General features: G+C 37.3%; 1 protein-coding gene across 3 annotated transcripts in view; it reads left to right on the top strand.

Moving 5' to 3' along the window:
- Spidr (scaffold protein involved in DNA repair) overlaps positions 1 to 16,754 on the top strand; it is a 391,802-nt gene that overhangs the window by 127,149 nt on the left and 247,899 nt on the right. For all 3 annotated transcript variants that reach the window (XM_027932800.2, XM_071602380.1, XM_071602381.1), the window contains 2 exons: positions 3,309 to 3,562; positions 14,713 to 14,813. In XM_027932800.2, coding sequence (XP_027788601.2) covers positions 3,309 to 3,562; positions 14,713 to 14,813 — 355 coding nt within the window. The remainder of the gene's footprint in view (positions 1 to 3,308; positions 3,563 to 14,712; positions 14,814 to 16,754) is intronic.

Genomic DNA, 16,754 nt, shown 5'->3' with positions numbered 1-16,754 from the left:
CAGATCATTTTAATTATGAACCTTCTGAACTCCTTCTCTGACATTTCATCAACTTTGTTGTCCATGGGTTCTGTTATTGTAGTATCCTGGTTTGTTTGGGGCACTTTCCTTCCTTGTTTTTTCATGTTGTCTATGTGTCTTCCAATCTTGCAGTGCAGAATCTGAGATATTACACTTTCTACCCTTGTAGTATCCATGCAAATTGTCTGAACCTCACCTTGATGTTGGGCTTCCAGACCCTGCTGGTGTCCCTCAGTGTATACTTCTGCAACTAAAATGGCGGCGGCAATAGCCGAGGTAACTTGAGATAATAGTGGAGGTGCCCCAAGATGGATGCAGCATCTTACAGAGATGGGCCTGAAAGGGTGGGCCTTACAGTATTTGGGATGCTTGCTCTGTGATGCAGTTGCTTCTAGGCCCTGTCTGTTGTCAAAAGTTAGGGGCTACTGCATGGGGTAGTCTGTGGTGATGTCTGTAGTGTCCCAAGATTGAAGTGGTTTAGGCTTGGGCTCCCAGATTGGGAGCAGGGGTGTGGTGGACTCGAACCTACCCTGGCCTGGGTCCCACATATGTCCCTGTAGGTGAATTTGGGCCTGGCCTGGGCTCTGGCAGGGGTCTGTTGGTTGGAAGAGGCGGTCCTGTGCCAGAGCCTGAGCTCTGGCAGAGATGTCTGCCAGTGGTGGGATGGACGCGGGCCTATTTGGAACCTGGGTCCCCACACAGGTTGGTGTGGGTGGATCTGTGGCAGTCCTGAGCTCAGGCAGGGGTCTGCTGGTCGGAATGGAAGGTCAGAAATTTGAGTAGGAGAAGGAAGAAACATTTTAGAGAATGGAGACAATGACTCATTTTTAAAGAGTATTTATTTAGCCAATTGTGGCAGCCTACAACTGTTACCCCAGCTACTCAGCAAGCCAAAGGATCACAGGTTCAAGGAACAGACTGGGCAACTTAGTGAAAATCTATCTCAAAGTAAAATAAAAAGGTCTGTAATGTAGCTTAGAGATAGAATGGTAATGGACTCAATCCCCAATACAGGGGGAAAAAAAGAAAAAAAAAGTTTCTGTTGATACTAGCAATTTCTCACTAGTCTCTGAAAACTATTTGGATTATGCTAGAAAAGTCAGGTTCTCATCTTTACCCTTAGAGACTGCTTTGTGAAATCAAATGGTAAAAAATTAAAGATGCACTATTTTTTTGTATTTGATTTATAATAAAAGTTATTTAGATTCACATTAAATTTTAAAATCCAAAATTTTTTGTTTATTTTTAAAAATTCTTTCTAGATGTACATGACAGTAAAATGTATTTTGACATATTATACATACAGAGTATAACTTATTCTAATTAGGATCTCATTCTTGTTATCATACATGATGTGGAATTTCACAGATTGTGTATTTTATATGAACTTAGGAAAGTTATAGCTGATCCATTCTGCTGTCTTACTGTCTTTCCTATTTCCTTTCCTTCATTCCCCTTTGTCTTATCCAATGAACTTCTCTTTTCTCCACCACCTCCACTTATTGTGTATTAGTTTCCACATGTTAGAGAGAACATTTGATCTTTGTTTTTTTCCAGACTGGCTTATTTCACTTAGCACAATAGTTTCCAGTACCAGCCATTTACTGGCAAATGTCATAATTTCATTCTTCTTTGTGGCTGATTTATTATTCCATTGTGTGTATATACCACATTTTCCTTATCCATCAGTCTGTTGAAGGGCATCTATGTTGGTTCCATAGCTTAGCTATTGTGAATTGAGCTGCTATAATATTGATGTGGCTGCATCACTGAATGTGCTGTTTCTAAGTCCCTCTCAGTATGAACCAAGGAAGGATATAACTGGGTCAGATGGTGGTTCCATTCTAGGTTTTCTGAGGAGTGTCCATTACTGCTTTCCAGAGTGGTTGCACTAATTTGAAGTTGTGCCAGTGAGTATTTTCCCTCACATCCTCACCAACACTTATTGTTATTTATTATGCACACACACACACACACACACACACACTTGCTGATGGACATCTATTTATTTACTTATCTGTTACTTGTATATGGTGCTGAGAATTTGAACCTAGTGCCCCATACATGCTAGGCAAGCATTCAACCATTTAGCCACAACCCCAGTTCTGTTCCTTATATTCTTGACCATTGCCATTCTGACTAGAATGAGATGGAATCTCTGTGTAGTATTAATTTGCATTTCTCTAATTGCTAGAGATGTTGGAAATTTTTTCATATATTTGTTGACCATATTTATTTCTTCTGTGAAGTGCCTGTTCAGGTCCTTTGCCCATTTATTGATTGGGCTATTTGTTTTTGTTTGTTTGTTTGTTGGTGTTATGGTTTTAAGTTCTGTGTATATCCTGGAAATTAATGTTCTGTCTGAGGTACAGATGGCAAAGATTTTCTCATATTCTATAGGCTTTCTTTTCACATTCTTGATTGTTTCCTTTGCTATGAAGAAGCTTTTTAGTTTGATGCCATCCCATTTATTGAATTCTGATTTTGCTGCTTGTTCTTTAGGAGTCTTGTTGAGGAAATCAATTTTTAAGCCAACCTGAGAGTTGGGCCTTTCTTTCAGTAGGCACGGGGTCTCTGGTCTAATGAGTAGAATCCTTGATCCACTTTGAGTTGAGTTTTGTGCAGTGTGAGAGATAGGGATTAAATTTCATTCCACTACATATGGATTTCCAGTTTTTCCAGCACCATTTGTTGAAGAGGCTATCTTTTCTCCAATATGTTTATGGTGACTTTGCCTAGTATGAGGTAACTGTATTTATGTAGGTTTGTCTCTGTGTCTTCTATTTCAATCCTTTGGTCTTCTAGCCTGTTTTGATGCTAGTCCCATCCTGTTTTTGTTACTCTCGTCCTATACTATAATTTGAGGTCTAGTATTGTGATGCTTCCTACATCACCTTTCTCCCTAAGGATTGCTTTGGCTATTCTGGGCCTCAAGAATTTTTTTTTTTTTTTTAATTTAAGTGTTCACATTAGAATGACTAGAATCAACCTCTCATGTAGTTCTATTTGTTCAGTTTCAGAGACTGCCTATATGGGTTAAACATGTTTGCTAAAAGAAGATAGAAATATATATATACTGATTTTGGTGGCCTCTATAAGATAATGTGTGTTTTACAATTGACATAACCTAATCTTATTTTATATTGGTTACTGTTGGATTTTGTGTCAAAACAGTCTAAGCTACAGATACTATATTTTAAAGCTGTTTTAAGGAACATAATCATAAAGGAATAGAATTATAGGCTTGACTAAAGAATACTTAATTGCATTTCTCTTAATTTTCCCAGCCAATTTCTGCAGAAATTTTGGAGTATTCATCAGATAGCAACAAAGAAGATGACTCAGAAAATGTCCTATTCATTGATTCAGAATCCCCTCACAAATACCACATGGAATATGGTTCTGATGCAAGACAGGTTATGGACAGCCTGTTCAACACAAGAGTGAAATCAACAGAGAGTGTCTTGTGTATACCCCAGAAGCAGATAGCTAAGTTTCCCAGGACTCCAGAAAACTCATCAAAGAAGAAGAAACTTTTAAGGTTAAACTATATCTTTTTAAATACTTTACTCCCAGCTTTTCTCTTTCTTAAAACCCTGTAAATCTCAAATGTTAATTTTTAAAAATTTGTTTCCTTGGGAAGTAAATTTGGCAGAATAGAATTATAATACTGATAAGCAGTTATTGAAGTCCTAAATTCTGGAGCTGATTTATGAAATTGTTCATTCAAGTTGAGTATTCATGGATTTAATTACAACTAGCTTACTTGATTGCTTTCCTGAATGGAGAATTGTTGTTGGGCTTATCAAACTTTCTTGTGGATCAGTTCTTCAGGTACTGTTTTAAACACTAAAGGCAAGTGTTCTATTCTTAAGTAACTTATCTAAAGAGAAAAAAAGTACATATAGACTGTATCAGATTACTTTTATGGGTATTATGAGAGTGATTAGCTAGCTCTACACTGAACATGCAAAAAGTATGAGAGAGCCAAGACTCAGGGACAATAGTTGGTGTGTGTGTAGAGAGCCATCGTGGAAAAATATACCTATCACTAGCATAGTAGGTGCTAATTTTGGCAGGCCAGGTAGGTTGCATGGAACAGCCTATAGGGACCTGTCCCAACCCTGTGACTCTTTATTTGTCAAATAAGAATAAAACAATACTAAATGACAAAAGCAAAAGTAGTAGACAGTTCTATGGAAAAGGAGTTTCTGTGGAATGTTAACATGGTCAGGAAGAGCACAGTTGGATCCATAGATGTTATCTCCACATCAAAAGAAGACAAGACCCCTAAAGCACAAGAAATAGAACCAAGAATCAGTAAGTGGATGCCCTCAAATTAAAAAGCTTCTGCACAACAAAGGGAGCAAGAGTGTAGAGAGAGCCTACAGAATAGGAGAAAATCTTTGCCAGGTACTCCTCTGATAGGGGATTAATATCCCAAATATAAAAGGAACTCAAAAAACTCAACACCAAAAAAGCAAATAACCCAATAAATGGGCAAAAGAACTAAACACACACTCCTCAAAGAAGAAGTAAAAATGACCAACAAATATATGAAAAAAATGTTCAACATCCATTGTAGTCAGGGAAATGTAAATCAAAATCTACATTCAGATTTCATCTCACTCTTGTTAGATTGACAGTCATTAAGAATACAAGTAATAATAAATGGTGGCAAGGATGTAAGGGAAAAGGTACATTCATACATTGCTGGTGGGACTGTGAATTAGTGCAACCCCCTGAAAGGCAGTATGGAGATGCCTCAAAAAACTGGGAATAGAACCACCATATGACCCCATTATCCCACCTCTTGGTATATATCCAAAAGATCTAAAATCAGCATAATATAGGGACACAGCCACATCAATGTTTATTCACAATTCACAATAGCCAGATTATGGAAATAACCTGGGTGTCCTTCAACAGATGAATGGATACTGAAAATGTGGTATATATACACAATGGAATACTACTCAGCCATAAAGAAGAATGGAAATTATGACATTTGCTGGTAAATGGATGGAACTAGAGGACATCATATTAAGGGAAGTAAGCCAGATGCAAAAAAATCAAGGGTTGCATTTTTTTTCCTCATATGCTGAAACTAGACCAAAATAAGCAGGGAGGAAGGGAGAGACATTATGAAAATGCAAGGGAGATCAATGGAGTAGAAGAATGGAGTTGGGGGAAGGGGAAGGGACAAGAAAGAAGAGAAACTACAGAAGGAGTTTAACCAAATTATGCTGTGTGCATGTGTGAATGTACCACAGTGAACTCCATCTTTATTTATACCTATAGAGCATTAATTTATATAAAAATACATAGATGGAGGGAAAGCTAATGGAGTAGACAGTAGAAGAGGGGGGAAAGAAGGAGAGGAAGTACTAGTGATGAATAGAACAAATTATATTCTGTGCATATAAAATTATGTCAAAATGAACCCCATTGTTACGTATAGCTATAATGCACTAATAAAAACATAAAAAGGTCAAGTGGATTTACACTAAGAAGAAGATGCTTACTTAGGAGAGCCTGGATTGAAGGAGTGTGCCACAAGGGGTGGGGATCATACCCTGATTCCTATTTTTAAATTCAGGGTTACCTTGCTCTAGAGAGGTTAAAGAGAATAGGAGAGATAGTATTTGAGATGATGGGGAGGGTCAGTGAAGATAGAAAGTGGAATAAGATCTCAATGAAGGAAAGATAAGGCAGAGTCCAGTGGGCCAAGTATAGCAAGCATAGTGAGAAAGTTCCTGCCTGTTCCCGACATTTTGTTTTCAAGATATACGATACAAGGCTGTATACCTGTCCTAGAAAACCTGGCACTGTTATAAGAACCAGCCCCAAGAAACCATGAAAGAGGCAAACATATCCAGATTGCACAGAGTGCCATTTATTGAGGGCTTACTGACAGAAGTGTGACCATGGGTGACAGTAATTACCAGTGGACCTCTGCAATTTGAGTCAGAGGAAGGGGGCTTTTAAAGTTCTCAGGACAAAAGTGACTTTATCCAAGTACAGATACCTGGTGTATCTCAGTTATATCAAAGATATCAGGCACATTCCTGGCACTGATGGTACCAGGGTCCAATCATGTAGCTCCACATACCATTCTAATAGTTTTGTTTATTTATAGTATGCTGAGAATAAATGCAAGAAAACTGATCAGAGTTACTCAGGGGCATTCATGGGTGTTATAAGTCAGGATGGTCACAGTTATATGAGGGTGAATCCCAACAATGCCCAAAGTGAAGAAGATGTGGCCTCAAAAAAGAATGGAGGTGATTTGTAATAGAGAAAGGAAAGGAAGTCTATTAAAGAAATTAGCCTTTTTACTTACAAAAGTAATGTCTCCAGCACTACTAAAGACCTACTAAGGTGCTCCAGGGCTGACCCTGTGATCTCAGTGTGTAGGATGCAGATGTGGAGCTGCTCAACAGAGTGGTCAGGCAAAGGAGAGTGCTGTGGATGCTAGAGCTCATACAAAGCAAGAAACTGAAGACAGCAAGGATAAAACTCTTTGGAGGAGTTTCCCTTTAAGGATGTGAGTTGGAAGGGATTGTGAGGGTTGAGGTTACTTGTTTTAAGGTGGAAGAAACTTCAACGAGTTTTTATGTTGAGAGTTCCAGGAGAGAAGGAGAAACTGCTGAGGCAGAGGAGAGAGGATAAGTGATAGCATTGTATCTGATGTGGTGAAAGGAGGCCATGAGCAGGGGAGATCTGGTCAGGAGGTCAGAGTCGTCCATACATGGACCACAGGAAGACAAAGTCCATGCAGGTGCAGGGATATACCTGGTCAAAAGCCCAAACAGTCCATCTGTGGGCAGATGGAAGGGTGGAGTCCATGCAGTACAGATAGATACATGTGGCTTGGAAGCAAATTCTTTCTGTTCACTTCTATTTCAGTGAAATAAGAAATTGTTTTATCAGCTTATAGAGAGAGTGAAGAAAGACGTATAAAAGTCATATTATAGGAGTAAATAGGCTGGGGAAATGCTCCAGGGTTGTCTGGGAGCAGTTGCCTTGAATTGAGCTTGAGATAGACCAGCCAGTGTGGATCCAACCCTGGGACTGCAACTGTAAACAGTCAGAGTGTGGGTAATGTCCAGTTGTACCTTGAAAAGAGTTGGCAGAAGTTCCAAGAAAGTAGTTATATTAATGGTTCATTAAAGCTAAAATAGATAAGGCAGGATTGAGTACATGCAGGGTGAAGATGGGTTGTAGAAGTCTGGGCAGGACCAATAGATGGGGGATGGGGAGAGATTTGTCAGGTGCTTTTAGAGTCAGGCTACTATGGGGTGATGGGTAACTTAGAATGAAGTTAATGGACAGAGACAGTTGGTAAACTCTGAAGTTTAGAGAAAGACTGTGGAAAATGGATGCTGAGGTTGGTGAAGGACACAGTCTTGGATAGGAGTTCAAGGAATGGGGAGGTAGAGTCACCAAAGCCTCATGGGCACTGAAATCAACAGGAATGGTGGCCAGCAGACAGGAAAGGCCTTTGTGGTTGGTAGGGACAGCACAGAAGGTGCCTACCCCAAGTGCAGTTCAGTCAGGGTGGGCTGGAATCTAGGGAGGGTTCAAGAAGATCTTGAAGCAGCAGTGAAGAACAAGATACTTTCCAGTCAGTCCCATTGATGAGAAAAGTGAGGACAAAAGAGCACTGTTTGTACTCAGTACTGGGGTGTACTGAGGGAAACAAAAAGGCGAATAGAGGTGATTAAAGTAGCTTCAGCAATATGCAAATGATTACTTTCTTCTAGTGATTTCTAAGAAAAATTTAAGAAGTGTATTTTGCATTTTCCCTTTTAAAGTTGCTATTTACATATTTAAAAATCGAGGTATTTTGATGTTATTAGGACTGTCATCCCCAGGCATGGAAGATACACTGTTCTAATGAGACTTACTGTTCTTTTTTTTTTTTTTTAATTGATTTTTTTAAAAAAATTAAATGACAGCAGAATGCATTACAATTCTTATTACCATATATACCACAATTTTTCATATCTCTGGTTGTAGATAAAGTATGTTGACACCAATTCATGTCTTCATACATATACTTTGGATAAGGATGTCCATCACATTCCACCATCCTTGCTAATCCCCTGTCCCTTCCCTTTCCCTCCCACCCCTCTGCCCTATCTAGAATTCATCTATTCCTCCCACACTCCCCCTCCCTACCCCACTATGAGTCAGCCTCCTTATCTCAGAGAAAACATTTAGCATTTGTTTTTTTGGGGATTGGCTAACTTCACTTAGCATTATCTTCTTCAAGGTCATCCATTTACCTGCAAATGCCATGATTTTATTCTCTTTTATTGCTGAGTAATATTCCCTTGTGTATATAGGCCACATTTTTTTTATCCATTTATCCACTGAAGGGCATCTAGATTAGTTCCACAGTTTAGCTATTGTGAATTGTGCTGCTATAAACATTGTGCTGTGTTCCTGTAGTATGCTGTTTTTAAGTCTTTTGGCTATAGACTGAGGAGAGGGATAGCTGGGTCAAATGGTGGTTCCATTCCCAGATTTCCAAGGAATCTCCATACTGTTTTCCATATTGACTGCACCAATTTGCAGTCCCACCAGCAATGTAGGAGTGTACCTTTTCCCCCACATCCTCACCAGCACTTATTGTTGTTTGTCTTCATAATAGCTGCCATTCTGACTGGAGTGAGATGATACCTTAGAGTAGTTTTGATTTCCATTTCTCTAATTGCTAAAGATAATGAACATTTTTTCATATATTTGTTGATTGATTTTATATCCTCTTCTGAGAAGTGTCTGTTCAGGTCCTCCATTTGTTGATTGGGTTATTTGTTTTTTTGGTGCTTACTTTTTTAAAGTTCTTTATATACCCTAGAGATTAGTGCTCTATCTGATGTGTGAGGTGCAAAAATTTGCTCCCAGGATGTAGGCTCTTTGTTAGCCTCACAGATGTCTCTTTTGCTGAGAAGAAACTTTTTAGTTTAGTCCATCCCATTTATTGATTCTTGGTTTTAATTCTTGCGCTATAGGACTCTTATTAAGGAAGTTAGGGCCTAATCCCACATGATGAAGATTAGGGCCTACTTTTTTCTTCTATTAGACACAGAGTCTCAGAATTAGAAATTCTTATTAGAAAGGGCAGTGATCACTGTCTACTCTTGGTGGAGGGATGGCAGTTGGCTGACTCCTTCTGAAACAGGGAAAAAGGTAACATGGATTGTTTTGTAATGAAGACCCTGTATAATTAATTTCTGAAGTTAATAAAAACTTTCCTCTCACCTAATAATGATTTTAAAACTTCTGTATGAAATATATGATTTGTTGAAGTGTAGTTTTTTTTTTAAATCAAAATGTTTTGAATACAGATATCATCTTGAAAATATTTCCAGTAAAAAACAACCAACTTTTATCACAGAAGAACAGAGGTCTGAGAAATTACTACCACTAAAGACAAAAGAAGTGTAAGAAATAGACTTTACTTACCTTAGCATGAACAGAGCTGAGATTAAAATAATTTTTTTTAAACCTGTTAAGAGGTAGCTAGGGAGGTTCAAGGGAGGTGGTTGTTGGCATTCCAAGGCTGGAGTGTTTCTCCATGGGAAATGATACTCAATCTCTTTTTGGGAGCACGCTCCTCCCATAACCCCCCAGCCTCACCTCTCTCTCTTTCTCTTTTTGGTTTTTGATACATGATACTATTTGAGGCATAACTAATAAGAATCCATGCATAATTGTCTAGATATTTAAATATGTTGTTAATAAAGCTGTATCTCCCCAGCTTTATGATCATGTTGTTTTCTTTTTGTTTGTTTTGTTTTTTTGAGGGGACGTTTAAAACCATAGCTTTTATTTTGAGTTGTTTTTAACAGTGCTTATTATATCTGACAGAAAGCAAAAATTAAAAATATTATTTTCATTATTTTTTCTTTGCCTAGTTGTATACTTTATTACAATATTTTAATGAATGTTTTGACTGGATATAAGTTGAAAAATTTTAATTATTCTTAATTTCTTCATATTGATTTTATAGAAATTTTGGACTGTTGAATTGATGTCAACAATCTTCTCAGATAGGTTAGTAATCAATTTTACAGAAAAAATAATTAGGGTTAACTTGCTGATAGATTAATTGTATTTTTATTTAGTTAGAGTTTGGGATTTTATCTTTGAATAGCCTGGCTAACTGCTTTGAAAAGTTAATTTGGATTTAGATAGCAGGGCCTTTGTGAATTTTCATTTTGACTATTTTTTTTTTTTTCTTGTTAGTGTAGGGTACAGGTCTTTCTTACTTGAAATAGGATTGTTTATTAGAGGCATGCTTTTTCCATTATTAAGTCCAGCTCTGTCAGACCAAAAATTCATGCAAGAATTCTATTGGCAATTCAGAGCAGAGAGCAAGTGACTTGTGAGGCGTCGGCACAGTCGCCTCCCACCTCTACCTGTGCCTAAACTCAACTGGAGACACAAATTTTATCCGAGAACTCAGATTTTTCCCTCTTGTATGTAACTTCTGTATACAAGTTTATTCTTGCTTTTAGTTTTCACCCTATAATTCCTATTCTAATGGGACTCTACACTTTACCTTTATTGGATGCTACTATTTTTCTTTTTTTTAACTTCTCTAAAGTCATAGCATTGAGAACCAATATTTGGAAAAAAAATTATCTAGGTAGTTGTGTAAAGAACCCAATGTTTTGCTTTCTTCTTGTGTTATGGTTTGGATATGACGTGTCCCCCAAAAGCTTCTGTGTTAATGCAGGAGGTTAAATGATTAGATTATGGGAGCCATAGCCTCCTGAGTTCATCCTAATAAGAACTGAGTAGTAACTACACACAGGTGCTTCAGCATAGCTGGAGGAGTTAGGTCACTGAAGAATTGGGGATTGTATCTTGTTTCCTTGGTTCCTCCCTCTCTGTTTCTCACTGGCCATGAGGTAAACAGTTTTCCTCCATCACCACCCTTCCACCATGATATTCTGCCTCACCGTGGGTCCAGACCAATGGAGTTGGTCCACCATGGTCTAAATCTCTGAAACCATGAGCCAAAATAAACTTTTCGTCCTCTAAATTGTTCTTGACAGGTATTTTGATCACAGCAATTGAAAGCTGACTAACACAGAAATTGGTCCATTGCTGTGACTCACCTGACCTTGTGGTTATAGAAACTTTTGGAACTAGTTTGCAGAAGGAATTTGGAAATTTTTGGAGTGCAGACTGGAAAGGACTTAGAATGTTATAAGGGGAGCTTAATGAGGATTCTAGTGTGATTTCAGAAGACCAGAATGCCAGTAGGAATATGGACAGTAAAGGCTGTACTCATGAAGTTTCAGAGGGGGAAGTGGTAATTCTATTGGAAATTGGACCAAAGTCCATTTATGATACATTCTTTCAGAGAGTCTATCTACATTTTACTCATGTCCTAAGTCTGTGAGAGGCTGAATTAAAGGTGATAGACTAAATTGGACAAAGGAAATTTTAAGGTAACAGAGCATTCAGGTGGTGGCATGTATATTGCTGTCTACTTGGGAGCAGAAAGCATAACAGAAGGATTTTTAAAACTTGCTGTTTGGCCAGAAAGTGAATATAAAATTGGGACCAAAGAATGTGTGGTTGATGAAGAGCTTATGGTCACTAAAGAGAAGTTAAATACATTGCATAGAGGCAGTAGTAAAGATGGCTTGAGAATCTCAGAAATTGACAAGGCCACATCCATCATAGGTTCAAGGGTATAAAAGTAAAAATTCCTTTGAGAAGAGGATAGTTGGAAATCTTTTTATACACAGGAGCTAGGAATATTGTTTTACCATGCTCAGCCACCCAGGCATTAAGGCCACTGCAGCCACGGTGCCAGGGGACCCACCTACTGCTGCAGCTGGTAGCGTATCTTGGAGTCATCCACATTCTTCATGAATGTAGGATACTGGAGTTAAGGGGTCATGGAGGCTTTCACCAAGATTTCAAAGGAAGCTCTGGGAGGCCAGGCAAAGTGTTGTAACAGGGTTGGAGTTCCTGCAAGTTGACCCTGACAGGACAATGCGTGAAGCTGTGAAGGTGAAGACAAAGTTGGAATGGAGACTCCCAGAATTAAGAGATGCAAGTAATGTGGACTGTCTGCTGGACAAAGCTGTTGACTGTGGAGAGAAGCCATCAGTCCTGCAACCAACAAGGCCAAAGAGACAGGGCTGCCCAAGCCCTCTGGAAATCATATCTTACCACCATGTGTCCCAAATGCCAGAAGTAGAAATATAGGAAATTTTGCCTGGCTGAGGTTTTGTCTTGTTCTGGTCTCATCCCTTCTTTCTATGCCCCTATTCCTCCCTTTTGGAATAGGAATATTTAATCTGTATCATTATATATTGGATGTATGAAACTTGCTTTTAATTTTTACGGGAGCTCAAAACCAAGAGTTTTCCTTGAGTCTCAGAAGGGACTTTGACCTTGTACTTTTGAGTAATGCCAAACTCTTAAGACTATGGAGACTCTTAGAGATGACCTAAATACATTTTACTTTGTGAGATGGACATGGACTTTCTGGGGACTAGGAGTGGAATGTACCAGTCTGGATATGAGGTATTCCCCAAAGCTCCTGTGTTAATGCAGGAGCTGAAATGATTAGATATTTTGTGAGAGTTGTGATCTAATCAGTCCATTCTAATATGAATGTACTAACAAGGAGGTAACTATAGGCATATGGGGCATGGTTGGAGGAATTTAGGTCACTGGAAGAATGCCCTTGGAGATTATATCTTATCCTCTGGGCTCCTCCCTCTCTCTCCTTCCTGGCCACCATAAGGTGAGCAGTTTTTCTCCACTGCTGCCTTTTCACCATGGTGTTTTGCCTCATCTCAGGTCCAAAGCAATGGATTTGGCCAACCATGGACAGAACCTGTGAAATCATGAGCCCAAAATAAACTTTTCCTCCTCTAAGTTGTTCATGTTGGGTATTTGGTCACATTGATGAAAAGCTGAGTAATATATTATTATGAATTTAATTTTAAATAGTATTTCTTAAGAGATGGTAGGTATATTATCAAGACTGAGAGCATGGATTCTGGAGTAAGAGTGCCTACGTATATATTCAGCTGCCTAATGAAATGAGTTTCTTCATATAAACAGAATGATGTGAAGAAGAATCTGTATAATAAGTGGAATATAAAGTATAGAAAATAGAAGTTCTTCAGCATATTTCTGAGTTTGAAGGATTTGGGTTTTTTTTAAATGTTATGTTTTTTATAATATGTATATATATATGTTACACATAGACACAAACACAGAAATAACTGGTGCCTATAGGAAAAGAGTAGGTGGTAGAGATTTTATTTATATATATATAGATAGATAGATAGATAGATAGATAGATAGTATGTATTAAGATAAGATCTTTGAATAATAGAGCATAGAGTGCATGTTAAAGACACAACAAAAGCAGTATCACCAATCATGGTCATTTCTTAAATGTTTAATAAGCACCAGGTGCTAATTTCTTTTAGGATTTAATTGCTGGTTCCTCATATAAACTAGTTATATAATAAAGGATGCATTCTTTAACCTCTCTGTGTTCTGATTTTATCATATGAGGTATATATTAATATCCATTTTTTCTACCTAAATAGGATATTATTTGAATAAAAATGAGATAGTATAGTGGACTGATTAATGAAAAGCTATATAATCTGTGAGACAGTACATTGATAAATTATGTGGCCGCCATGGTGATTAACAGTTGATCTTGATTTCTAGTTGATTGATGTTATAAATGTGTTAGTAGCAGCTGACCTCTGTGATATTTATGATTTTATATGTTTGTAAACATATGTATCAGAATTTCTATTGATAACTAAGGGCTCTTGTGAAGTCTCTGTATGTTGATTGTTTCATATTGTCTTCCTACCATTCATGAATGTTTTCCTTTTTCTGTATTGTTGGTGTTTCTGCTGTGTCTGTGATTGATATTCAGTTGTCTCTGGATTTCAAATAATAGTGTGTGTATATATATATATATAGTCTGTATTAAGCCCATACCTAGATACTTTTAATTGAGTGTTCTACCTATCAACAGTTTGGCAAGGTTATTTTTGACTGGAACTCTGAACTCACTTTACATTTACCTGTTTGTCCTCATTTACTGATTGAATTATACCCCACCACATGGTATAATATGTAGCTATTTTTGTATCCCTGGTACCTATCATATAGCAGGTTACAAGTAAGCAGTATTTATTTATGGAATGAGTACATGAACTAAGAAAGAATAGAAAGGGATATTTAACTGTCATATATCTAAGAATGTGATGATCCTAGGAACATCACATATTAGCTCTTATTTCTAAGAATCAAGAGAAGGAACTTCTATAAAAATAAAAACTGACCAAGGAAGGTAGATCCTCGAGGAAGAAAATATAATATAAAATTTGTTGGGGCTGGGAATATGGCTCAAGCAGTAGCGTGCTCGCCTGGCATGCGCGGGGCGCTGGGTTCGATCTTCAGCACCACATAAAAAAATAAAATAAAGATGTTGTGTCCACCGAAAACTAAAAAATAAATATTAAAAAATTCTCTCTCTCTCTCTCTCTCTCTCTTTAAAAAAATTGTTAAAATTTTTGCATATTTTGCCGTTCTTAGTAGGTGTGGATAAAATATTCTAATTACTCTGAGCCTTATTTTAAAACTAAACTTAATGCATTATAATTTATTAAACAGAGGCGGGCTAGCAGAAAGACTAACCGGATTGCAGAACCGAGAGAGATCTGCCATTTCTTTGTGGAGACATGATTGTGTTTCTTACCAAAAGACAGTTTCAGGTAAGGCTTGCATTGCAACTGAGTTGGTGTAGAAAAGAATTCATTTTCTTCCAACATTTAAAAAAAAAAAAAAATTGCCATGCTATAAGTGGTATATAATGTTTACAACTTGGAATTTGAAGGCAAGCACACACCCATGAAACTGTCAGCACATTTTATGCCATAAATCTATCCATTATCTACAGAAATTTCATTGTGTTGTCTTATCATTGCCATCATAATTCTTATGATAAGAATATTTAACATAGGATCCACCCTCTCAGCAAAAAAGTTAAGAATACAATACATTATGAGTAACTATAGGCAGTAAGCTGTACAATAGACCTCTAAGACTTACCTTGTGTAACTAAAACTTGGCACATTTTGACTAATATTTCTCCATTCTGCTTCCTCCACTACCATTTTACTTTTTGCTTCTGTAGCCAGAGTACTTAATCAAGAAAAAAAAGTAAAACGCACCTATATTGGAAAGGAATTAGTAAGATTATCTGTTTGCAGATCGTATAATCTGAATATCTAAAACAAAACAACAACAACAACAACAACAAAAAAACATTCTAAAGACAACACCAAAATAAGAAAAAATAAACAAATTGAGCAAAATCGCAGTTTTTAAAATCAGCCTATAAAACTCACTTGCATTTCTAGACACTAACATCAAATTATCCAAAAAAGGAAATTAAGAAAAACAATCTCATTTATAATATCATCAAAAATAATAAAATACAAATAAATTTAATGGATGTGAAAGACTTGTACTCTGAATGCTGTGATTGTTTTTTTCCTTGTGTCATATTAAGTCTCAGAAATTTTTCCAAGAGAGAATTCCTGTACACAGAACTGCTCATAGGTCATTTAAGACTTGCCCTGTGATGATTTGGACGGTTCTACAGTAGACCTTTTCTTGCTAAATCTAAGCCAATGACTTTTAGACTTTTGTAACCACCAAAGGGAGTAAGACATAGATCTTACATCATCCCCAACATACACATGACATTCACACACAACTGAAACATATCATGAACAACACTAACTTATGTGTGATACAATCTGATATATTCCGTCTCCTATTTTTTTAGGACTCAACTTTTGCTTTAAATGTTTCTTTGGGTGGGAAGACACCACATTTCTATGCAGTTAAGGGAAACATGTTTTTTTTTGTTTTTTTTTTTATAGTTTAGAGGTCTTATTTATACTGTTTTGCCATGAATTTGTAGGGAATAAGTTTCAGCAGCTCAGACTCCTTTCCATTGGTTTTCACAAAGTATGTTCTCTAGGTAGAGCAGGTTTCCTTCTTTTTTTATTATTTTTCTTCACAAGTTTCAGAAGATATTTTGGCTCTTAGAGTGCTTAATATGCTTAATGAGCACATTAATTCTCTTGGCAAGAATCTTGCCCTTGTTTACTTACAACAGTGCAGATGCATGCTGAGTAACATTCAGGCTCTTCCAGTTTTGTGCTGATAACATTTGTGAGGCATTTCTTTTTCAATAATGCTCATTTCCTTGATGTCTACATTGTTAGCTTTCCTGTAGATCCTGTAGATTCACATGTATGTGGCCAAAGGGAAAACTCCTTGTTTCTTGAATGGCCTAGAGAGCCATTTGCAGTAGCATACACTTGTAATCCTAGCAACTTGATAGGCTGAGGCAGAAGGAGTAGAAGTTCAAGGCCAGCCTGCATAATTTAGCTCCTGTTGAAATAAAAAATAAAAAGTGCTGAGAATGTAGTTCAGTGGTAGAGCATCCACGATTCAATCTCCAATACAAAAAAAAAAAAATTGAATTTGAGGCCCTTCTAGTGAGAGCAACATGCAATCTGAAAGTCAGCTCTATAGACAAGTGACTCAAAAATTCCTCTTTCAACCGGGCACAGTGGTGTATATCTATATATTTCAGCTATTCTGGAGACTGGAAAGAAGATTGCAAAATGTTCCAGGCC

The sequence above is a fragment of the Marmota flaviventris genome, chromosome 15 (assembly GCF_047511675.1).
Source record: "Marmota flaviventris isolate mMarFla1 chromosome 15, mMarFla1.hap1, whole genome shotgun sequence".
NCBI lineage: Eukaryota > Metazoa > Chordata > Mammalia > Rodentia > Sciuridae > Marmota > Marmota flaviventris.
Note: the sequence above shows the minus strand (reverse complement) of the source record. Positions and strands in the feature narration are given on the sequence as shown.